The following is an 11,118-nucleotide window of genomic DNA, read 5'->3' as shown; positions in this document are numbered from 1 at the left end:
AGGGTGTAATCACTACTCACACAATAAGAATAGCTTAATATGCATTTTTAAGCAAATACAGTCCTGAACAGAGTAACGGAAACCCCCTTTTTGGAGGATTTACAAATTACACAGTGGTCATTTTCTGATATGCTATCTGGTCAGACCCATTTGGTTGGACAGTGACCTAGAATGCAGCCTAATTTCATCACATTTTGCTTATTTTTTTATATATGTATATGTTTATTGAGGTGTTGAAATAATAACATTGTTTTATTTTGTTCACTGTTGAATTTCTTGATACTTTTGTAAAGGTCTGATGATTGCTCCATTCCCTCTCCTATATTTAGGCTATGTAGCCTGGCCCAGAGTTAAAATAGTTTATTTACCTATTAATTGGCTGATAAATATTTCTACCGTAATGTTCAATCTCTTCCTTAATTTTCATCCAAGCTAGTTGTGTTTAATTTTAGATTCAGTAAGCCTCAAATGTTTCCCAAACAAAGCGGGTATTGTGTCAGATGTCTGTGGACCCGTGGTGCAATCTGTTTATTCAGTGTGGCTTTTGTTCATGTTTTCCCCAGTTCAATCGACAGCCTGTCGATCAAGATCCATGTGTCCGCCCACTTCACCCTTCCCTCTGCTGCATCTGGCTGCCTGGCAGCAGTGCCTCGAATACAATCTGTATCCAGGGAAGCTGAGAGAGCTGCGCCTTTAATTCGTTTATTCACGAAGAGCACATGAACCCTCGGCTAAAAAAGCTGATTCTGTAAAGGTAAGACAAATAAATAGAAATATTAATTAAGTAATGTGTGTTGAGTGTAACCAGTTAATGGTATTTTTTACATATTTTTATAAATAAAATACCATTCGAATGTGTTACAAATGCGCGGTCGATTTCGAACGCAAGTGCTCAATGCGGAAGTTCACGAGCGGTATTTCTCGTTCAACGTTCCATAGATATGTGTTACATTGTAACCTCTTGTCACCAGTAGCCTGGTAATCAGCACTTTGATGTGCTTCATCAAGACGTGGTCTAGCGGGATACATCTTAACTGGTGTTTAACGAACAGAAGTTAACAAAAGTAGCTGGTACATTCAAAATGGCTTCCTCTCTGTCGCTTCCCTTTCCCTCTAAGTTCCTATTTTTACGTCTGAAAAGTAAGTTAAGGGGACAACACACAAACCATTATTAAGTATACTGTCGTGTTGGACCAAGTTTTGTTGTCTCATAATATTGCTCTGTTAAGGCGCACAACTCAGCTAGGTGTCACGAACGTCTGTATACACTCTTAAAACACCTTTGCTTGAAAAATATTACATTGTTTGCTTCTTGAGACGCCGTAACAACAACATAGCCAGCCACTTCCTCAAAATATTAAGAATTAATTGAAGATAAATCAAGAAATCTGTAATTAATTTTGATGCTTCGGTTTGGCTGGTGCCTAGTCAAAAAGAAACAAGTGTGCTTGCATACTCTCTTGAGACTTTTGCTTGAAAAATGAGAAAAGCAGCAATAGTACTGTTTATCCATCTTGAGACGCTGTAGCCAGTATACGCTTCCTCAAAATAGTCAGAATTCATCTAAGATAACTCAACAAATCGGTCTTACATATTTAAGGTTATGCTGAGGAGATCTTAGTTGCTCAATTTTACATCTAACCAGTTGCAGTGCATGGGTAAAATCACTGGGGAAGCCCCCCCCCCCCCCAGAAGCCATATAACAACTTACACTGTTTGTTTAATTGCGGTGTTTGCTGTTAATTCATATGCTTTGTGACTGTTATATATAGGCCTAAAGGCATTGACAATAAGAAGACAGTGGCAGAATAAATTCAACCACATATTTGTTTTATAACAAAACCGGATAACAACCTATGTCCGGTGAAGTCAACCACATATTTCATGTAACTTGTGATTTACATTAGTTAGTTACATTATGTCAGTTACATGACCTACAGCATGGTTAAGCAAGTTAATGTTTCCAAAATTTTTGGACCACTAAACTATTGATTTGGAACCACAGTGTTACCACAAGTCACAAAGAAAACAGGAGCTGCCTCCACTATTCCAGCACCATTTTAACTTCAACATTTCAACATCATCAAATCCCTTCTGCTTAGTCTAATACAGTGACAACTAAAAGATACCAAAAAACAATTTAGTCCAATCAACATCAGCTACATATGATGTGGCTGTCCATGGTTCTGATTTCTGTTTGTGCACGCGTCTGCGCACGTGCGTTGTGCAAGTAGAAAAATATGTTGACTCACACTACTTGTAGAGAAACGCCAATGTCATCCTCCTCTTTTTCATGATGAAACAGTATATCACTTTGTCATACAGTACACGCTTGTATTTTTTGTTGTCCTAGGCTAGCCTTCTACATCTAGCTACTGTACATATTGAACTTTGATCCTCTCGGGCCAGGGGCACAACAATGTATGAATTAAAGGTTGGATCACAATCGCCATTATAATCATTGGCCAGTACGGAGAATTAAGTAAAACCACAAGTCCAAATCCCTATAAAGGTTAAATAATAATAACAAACTATTAAACATCTCGATCCATGGCTAATTTAGGGAAGGGTCAATTTTAGCTACCTAGCCACCGGAAGACAACAACACAATGAGATGCAACAATTCAAGTTGTTTCTGTTAATGACGTATGCTCAAAGGGATTTGATAGGAAAGAAGCCAAATCCAAGCTGGCTTCCCTTGACACTTAATTTTATTTTTTTTTTTCGCCAGGACCATTCACAGTTGAGCTTGCTAGTTTAGCTTAACGCTGATTGGCTAATCTGTTTCGCTCACTCGGATGCTTTCTCCTGTGAGATACATTCAGCCTCTTGCGAATTGAAGGAAAATAATGAAACAGAGAGATGAAAGATAAATAATTTGATGTTATATTTCTGAAGGGGGGTTACATTTTTAGGGGAAGCCTGGCTTCCCTTGGCGTCAATGAATACACACCACTGTATCTAACTAAGATGTTTAATGCAGTATTTCTCATCTATTGTAGAAAGACAAACACTTCATTGAAGAATCCCTACTGTTGACCAATGACCGACGAAAGGGTTTAGACTTCGGCTACCGAAGTTCAGCTTGCCTGGACAATTGTTTTTTGTGCACGAACAGCCAAAAAAACCTTGCCGAAGACCAAAACTAACAAAAACGTCCCAAAATGTCATAATCCAGTGCATTCGGAAAGTATTCAGACCCCTTGACGGTTTCCACATTGTTACGTTACAGCCTTATTCGAAAATGGATTAAAGAAATAAAAAATCCTCAATCTACACACAATACCCTATAATGACAAAGCAAAAGCAGTTTTTTAGAAAAGTTTGCAAATTTATTAAAAATAAAAAACGGATACCTTATTTATATAAGTATTCAGACCCTTTGCTATGAGACTCGAAATTGAGCTCAGATGAATCCTGTTTCCATTGATCTACAACTTGATTGGAGTCCACTTGTGGTAAATTCAATTGATTGGACATTATTTGGAAAGGCACACACCTGTCTATATAAGGTCCCAAGGTTGACCAGTGCATGTCAGAGCAAAAACCAAGCCATGAGTTCGAAGAAATTGTCCGTAGAGCTCCGAGACTGGGTTGAGTCAAGGCACAGATCTGGTGAAGGGTACTAAACATGTCTGCATCATTGAAGGTCCCCAAGAACACGGTGGCCTCCATCATTCTTAAATGGAAGAAGTTTTAAACCACCAAGACTCTTCCTAGAGCTGGCCCCTGGTCAAACTGAGCAATCGGGGTGAAGGGCAATCGGGGTGAAGGCACCTAAGGACTCTCAGATGGTCTGATGAAACCAAGATTGAACTCTTTGGCCTGAATGCCAAGCGTCACGTATGGAGGAAACCTGGCACCAACCCTACGGTGAAGCATGGTGGTTGCAACATCATGCTGTGGGAATGTTCTTCAGCGGCAGGGACTGGGAGACTAGTCAGGATTGAGCGAAAGATGAATTAAGCAAAGTACAGCGAGATCCTTGATGAAAGCCTGCTCCAGACTTCAGACTTGGGCGAAAGTTCAACTTCCAAGTAGGACAACGACCCTAAGCACACATCCAAGACAACGCAGGAGTGGCTTCGGGACAAGTCTCTGAATGTCCTTGAGTGACCAAGCCAATGCCTGGACTTGAACCCAGAGAGACCTGAAAATAGCTGTGCAGCGACACTCCCCATCCAACCTGACAGAGCTTGAGAGGATCTGTGGAGAAGAATGGGAGAAAATCACCAAATACAGGTGTGCCAAGCTTGTAGTGTCATACCCAAGAAGACTTTAGTCTGTAATTGCTGCCGAAGGTGCTTCAACAAAATACTGAGTAAATGGTCTGAATACTTATGTAAATGTAATATTTCTGGGGATTTAAAAAATATATACATTTACGAACATTTCTAAAAAGTGTTTTTATGTCATAGGTTATTGTGGGTAGATTGATGGAAAAAAATATTCAAGCCATTTTAGAATGAGGCGCGGTGCACTCTGATGGGAAGCATGCGGACACGTTTAGGCGGGCAATTAAACATTTTACTAAGATTTTTGTGCTGTATTTCTCAAGTGAAAAAAAAAATGCATAAACTAAAAACTAGTAGTCTCGTTGAATGACAAACACTTAATTTAAAAATCCTGTCCCTAGTTCCCACTCCTGCTAGGAGTAGTACTGTTGACCAATAAACGACGAAGGGGCGTAAAATTCGGCTACCGAAGTTCGAACTGCAGCAATAATTTGTGTGCATGAACAACCAGAAAAACACTGAAAAACGCCACAAAAATGTGTCATATATGCGAACTGTTTAGACAGGGAAGCATGCGACATTTACCCCGCTTCTAGTCTCACGTCGATTAATTTGTATTTTTTTACTGCTATTTTACTATGTTCGCGTTCCCCTGCTCAGACATTGCGTTCATCAACCACTGATTGTGTGCCACATTATCGACTGACAGATTGCTATAACATATGGTTAGCTGATAAGTCAAATACCTATCCAGGCGTTGTAAGATCTGGCAGGCGTCAGCAACGCCTGGGCAGAGGAATGCGCTGATTGTAGGCAGAGAGAGCGGTAGGTAGGCCTATTCGTCATCCGGCCGGCGATGAATCAGCATTGTGACTGTAAGTACGGTGGGGGAAGGGAGTAGTAACTTTAGCTGGGTGGAACTTCCACAGGAGGGAGGCATGTTTGTTTGTGCTATCTGTGGTCCTTGGGACATCTCTACCCTAAACCATAACCCAACCCACGATGGCCAGTTTACATTTCAATGGGATGATGCCAGAGTTGGACGTCACAAGGATCCGCGATAGCAAGTACCATGTTTTTTTGATCGAATGTCGGTATTTGTATGCGTCAGACACAGTGTATGTTATTCACCATTCTGTCACTGCCAATGTAACGGGCCTGGAGGATGGCATGCTGGGATTCTTTTTTTTTACTTTACAAGACAACAACTGAAGATACTAGGTTTAATATATGTGAGTGTATGCCATCATTTGTAAGTAAGAATTTGTTCTTAACTGACTTGCCTAGTTAAATAAAATAAAAAGTGTAATTTACATCCACTTGTGTAGAGGTAAAATTATCATCTGGGGCCAGAAGACCATTTGCTTATTGTTGACATGTTTCAGAATTTTCATTCTATAACTACTACAGTATAAGGTTGATTTCAAACTACTGGTTATAAGTTTATTTTTTTAAATCGCGATACAGGCAATCATTTTTCAAGCCCATCAATCCTTTATGGCCTTCTTGGAGTTTAATTTCACTGTCAAAGCAAACACAGAGGAAACTCTGCTGTCCTATTTTACAAGGAACGTTTTCGCTTTAAGAAAAACACAGTTTGTTACAAATTCCAATCCACTGCAGGCAATTTGAAAATCATTCATGATAATCATGTTTTTGTTGTGATTTGCCATACAGGAGGTAGCTGGGAGTTTACTTACCATGATAAATGCTCATAATTTGCAGACTTCACCATCTCAGGAGTGTGGCAAAAATAGGGTCATATTTGTGTCGGGTAGGCTGATCTCCCATGCCTTCATCTCAACCGTGACTGACCCCTCTCCCTCAATGTGTTATTCTTATAGTTATCCTTATAGCAAACAAGATTTTCTCCTGTGATCTTTGTGACTATCAAACAAATCAGCTCCATCTGCATAGAAATTCTACCCTTCAATATGATTTTTTTTTGTTTTTGCCTGCAACTAACATTTTGTTGGTTTGGTCTACAAAACGATGCATAATGCCCCTTGTTCTTCCATCGTCCTGAAGCTTGAGCAACCTTCAGGTTCTCACCCAATGCAATGTGACACAAACAATTTGCATTGAGGAGGTAAAAGCAGGCATTATTATTCGTAGCTGCTCATAGCCTTTTACAGTTCCTCAGCACCTGGTCCCAGTAGCCGAGTTCTAGTGTATCACCCCTCCCCCCTTCTGCACACACACAAGTCACCCAGTGACTTTGGATGTAATGTGCATTGACGTGCTGGCGATTATCATGTGTTCTCCCTGCTCTAGCTGGATGTTTGTCACTTTTAGGCTCCCGCAGCCCTGGTTGGCAGGCCGCCGTGGCTGGAGGCAAGTGTCCAACACTCGTCTCAGTACTGGATGTATGTACAAAGTGCTGTTTAGCCATTAGCCATTTTCGGTGTGTGTGTCTGCCATTTTATCTTTACTCAGCTGAATTTTTTGGGTTAATATTACAAAATGCTTGCATCGGGAGTGGGACCTCTTTTTCTGTTTAAGGCACTATGTTAGAATTGATAAAGGTCCACTTTCTACTTCTTCATGTTTCGCTTTTCTTGCAAATGGCTCCAGCAAGTCTGTGTTCATATTTGTTTTAGGGATATGTACTTATGATAATGATTTACAAAAACTGACATTGGTCGGAATATGCTCTTGATACGTTAACTAAGAAGTTTTTTTTATCATCCTGGTTTGAAGTTGATGTCACTCTGTTTTGTCTGTAAACAGAAATATAATTTTGAATCCCTTTGTCTTAACAGGCATTTACTAAAATGTCATATTGGAAGATGTGCTCAATGGATGTTGGATAATCAACAAAGATCCTATCACTTCAGACGAATGCCTTACTGGCATTGTTCCTCTTTCTTTCTCTCTACTGTAGCACACAAACAAGCTTTGAGTTTGCTTCCCGTTTCAAGACTGGAGAGCTAGAGTGTGCTCCAATCCCAAGAATTATGGTAGCAAACTGTACCATCTTATCAGTGTGGCGATCTAAGTTGGATGTTCCACTCAGCAGGCACCTTGCAGGTCTGTCTGAAAAGACCTGAAAGGGAGTTAAGGACAGAAGCAGTTTTTCAGTAACAATGAGAAAAAGAGGAAGCCGTCCCATATATATGCCTGTGCGTCGCCGTAGGAAAGGTAGAGAAAAGTAAATGAACACACAAGTACATTATTCATAATATCTTAGATTTTCAGGTGCACTCAAGTTGAACATTTCAATTCTAGCATTAGCAAATTGTCATAACCATTTTGAAATCCTAATCCTGATATTCTAGTGTGTTTTATTAAGAAATCTTATTACTGTAAGTAAATAGGGCGTGCACTTTTGGCATCTTTACCAAACAACTTAAAACACTGAAATAACTAAGCATAACTTGCAAAAACAACTGAATGGAAAAGGTTACTTCTTAAAAAGCTTTATATGTTCTAACCAAAGTGTTACTTGGCTCCCCCCACAGGGCCAACATGTACTCCAAGGGCACCAAACGCAAGTTCTCTGATGGTGTGGACAACAAGGCGGTGGCAGCATCCTATAGCCTGCAGCGCCAGTCCCTGCTGGACATGTCCCTGCTCAAGCTGCAGCTGTGCCACATGCTAGCGGAGCCCAACCTGTGTCGCTCGGTGCTCATCGCCAACACGGTGCGCCAGATCCAGGAGGAGATGGCCCACGACGGCAGCTGGCAGGTGGTCACAGAGGCCTTAGGTGGCTCTGGCCATGGCCCATCTGACCGCTTGGTGGACACCGAGGTTCTGTGCCAGTCGCCGGAGCAGCAGGACGGTGGGCCTAAGCTCTACTCAGTGATGGGCTACGACGGCTGCCGTGAGGAGGAAGTGGTGACGGACAAGGCACTGTGTTCTGTGGTTGTTGGCGACAGGTCCCAGGCCCTCCTGTTGGGGACCATTGGCCACTGCTGGGACAGGGGGGAACTGAGAGTGGAGGATGGGGTCAGCAAAGACTCAGGTACGGGGGACGAGGAGGGGACGAGGTCTGGGGAGGGGGCTAAATTGGCAACGGGGCAGGTGTTTGGGACGTTCGAGATCAAGAACGGTGCCCCCGGGTCAGACCCGGCACTAGAGGAGCTGTTCTCTGACGTTGATGCCTCGTATTATGACTTGGACACCATGCTGACAGGCATGCAGAGTGCCCCCAAGATGGGGCCTTACGACTTTCTGGACAGCTTGGCCTCCTCACACGGCCCTGTGTCCAACTCCAGCTGTAGAGCCGATCTCAATGAACTTGACCACATTATGGAGATCATTGTGGGCTCATAGCTTACAGACTTAAAACTCGAATACTGTTTCATTGATCTTGTGCCACTGCCTTTTTGTCTTGTATGTGCAAACATACAGTATTTACACGCTTTCCTCTGTATGGAAACTGAGTGAAATCCATCTCCGTGCAATGAAATGTTCATCTGAAAAGGTTCACGCTTTCTCAAGTTCACCATCCTTTTTCTTATGTATACTTTCTTTATGTTTGTATTTGTGTGTTCTCTCTTCTGTTTTTTTTAATGTAGTTTCTGGTTTAATTTATTGTACTTATTACACTACATCAATTCAGAGCAGCACAACATATTTACATGAACTATACATATTTTCTTTAAAAATATATATAATATTGTTAAAACGTTTCTGTATAAATATACACACATATTTTTTTACTTGAGAGACAGTCTGGGAATTGTTCCAGACTGTCTTTTTTTTCTATATTTCTAAATACACAACAATTGCACAAAAGCTCAGTGTGATTGGGACTGATTTACCTGTTGTCTTCCAAAGGTTTAACTTTGGTTGTGTCTTTGAGCTACAAGAGTAAAGATGCATTGTCGAAAACATGAATTGCGTTCAGTATGCTCACAATGTGATGCACCCTTGTCTTGGTCTATGGTTTGGTGCTACAGTATATGCACCGTGTACAGTATTCCTTATAAACACATTGCCTTCTTGAGCCATACAGTTCGTTCTTGCACCACGGCTAGCTTAACCTCACAGCCTAGCATGTGGTGCCATTTGTTTGCTATTAGAAATAACGTACATTCTTATATTTGTCTCATTACAAATGAAGAATTGTAATGGGTATATTTCTCATTTTATGTTATGACTTTTAGCCTATTTTATTTATTAAGTGCAAACATATGGTGGTGTTAAACCTTGGTAATACTTAAGGTTGTAGAAGCTTTTCAGCTTTCTGACATGAATTGATATTTTGGAATCATAATGAGTTTCCGGACTTTCATGCATACCTTTAGTGAAGTAATTACTTTCTTATTCAAAACAAACTGAGAACATGTAAAGAATTGTGCTATTCAGCTGACTTATTCCAACAAAATAATGTCTTTTTTTTATCACGTTCAAAGCCTGCACTCAGGCACAAGATAATATTGTGAGTAAACAACTGATTGCTGATTAAACAGACATGTGGAAGATCTCACATTTCCTTTTTATAAATAAGTACTGTACGTTTGACATTTGTGACCATGAGCTAGAGTAAATTTAGCTTTTTTTTATACAGGTAAACTGTAGCAGTTTTTACAATTTTTAATAAAGGTTACAACATTATAGTAATATGAATGAATTGTGTGGTTCTGTTTTCTGAGGACATATGAAGTATTAATTGATGTTGGATTGTCATTCCAAATTAGTGCCCCTGCCAATCTTTCAGGTAAATCAAACATTCACATCTCTGATTCAAAGTATGTGAAAGAGAAAGCTATAGAGTGAAAATAGTGCAATTGAGGTAAAACTACTTTTACTCAATCAAAACATAGCTGCTAGACCTAAATGTGTAATCTGTAAGATTTCCTGCTGATGTACCCATAGATTTTTTAAAGAATTTGACTTCAAAGACACTGCAGTGAATTCAGGGAAAGCCCTAACCGACAGAATCCCAGTCTAATGTCAACCCGATACCTTAGCCATATACTAAGTTCCTGATTAGGTTGCCCATCACTTCTGAAGCCATTCAGCAAATGTGTGGGGTAAACACTTTTCCACCGTTAAACCAGTAGATCTGAACCTCTAAAAGTTGCTACAATCAAATAATCACCTCCACAATGATTGGCACAATTGCTTAAAATGGGCAAAAAAATACTATAAAATAGATAATACAAATACTGAGCTATATTGTATGATTTAAAAAAAAGTATAATTATTTTACACTAATACAATTGCTCAAAGTGCATTTTGTAAAAAATTCTCTAATAGATATGCGTCAATGATTTGCACCCCTAATGATTCTTATAAATAAACAAAACAAAATAGAATCTGTGTTATGTTATACTTTTTTTAAGTTAATCTAATTTTATGGAACTGCATTGTGGCCTTTCATGGCTTCCTGTTTCACACTGGGTTATAAAAATCTGGTAAGACGCATGTAAAATCCATTTGTCATCCATCACCATTGAGAAAGGCAAAGAACTCACAAATGAAAAGAGACATGGTTGTTGACTCAAATCAGGCAATGGGTACAAAAAACTACTGAAGAGCAAATGTACCACATTTTGGGCAACAATTTAAGAAGTTTAAAAACCACTGGGACAGTGGTAAACTTGCCTGGTAGAGGACGGAAGTGTATCTTGTCTCTACGCAAAGTGAGGAAGATGGTTTGGGAGGCAAAGACCAAGGGCCACAGTGGGAGAATTCCAGAACTTGGTCGTATCTTAGGGTCTACAATTAGACGCCACCTTCATGCCAATAGGCCATTTGGAAGGGTTGCCATAAAAAAAGCCTTATTTGAGAGCAACCAACAAATGTAAATGGCAATGGCACTTGGATTGGAACCGGGTGCTATGGTGAGATGAGAAGAAAATATAGCTCTTTGGCCACGTACACCAGTGGTGGGTATGGCCTCGAAATAAGGATTCATATGCAGAAAATAACC

The 11,118-nt window shown here is 40.2% G+C and overlaps 1 protein-coding gene across 7 annotated transcripts; it reads left to right on the top strand.

Annotated features, from left to right (window-relative positions):
* Window positions 1-619: 619 nt before the first annotated feature.
* Window positions 620-9,809, top strand: cdca4 (cell division cycle associated 4). 7 transcript variants are annotated; one of them, XM_055872422.1, is made up of 3 exons: window positions 620-754; window positions 7,120-7,386; window positions 7,697-9,809. In XM_055872422.1, exons 2-3 carry the CDS (start codon window positions 7,322-7,324, stop codon window positions 8,508-8,510), a joined length of 879 nt encoding a protein of 292 aa, XP_055728397.1. In that variant the 5' UTR covers window positions 620-754; window positions 7,120-7,321; the 3' UTR covers window positions 8,511-9,809. The 7 variants fall into 7 exon arrangements, with proteins under 7 accessions (XP_055728397.1, XP_055728399.1, XP_055728402.1 ...); XM_055872421.1 differs by lacking the exon at window positions 620-754 and adding an exon at window positions 5,117-6,601; XM_055872424.1 differs by lacking the exon at window positions 7,120-7,386 and having other exon boundaries at window positions 624-754.
* Window positions 9,810-11,118: the final 1,309 nt, after the last annotated feature.

Source organism: Salvelinus fontinalis, chromosome 20 (genome assembly GCF_029448725.1).
Source record: "Salvelinus fontinalis isolate EN_2023a chromosome 20, ASM2944872v1, whole genome shotgun sequence".
Classification (NCBI taxonomy): Eukaryota; Metazoa; Chordata; class Actinopteri; order Salmoniformes; family Salmonidae; genus Salvelinus; species Salvelinus fontinalis.
The sequence above is the reverse complement of the archived record's forward strand: the minus strand, read 5'-3'. Positions and strand labels throughout refer to the sequence as shown.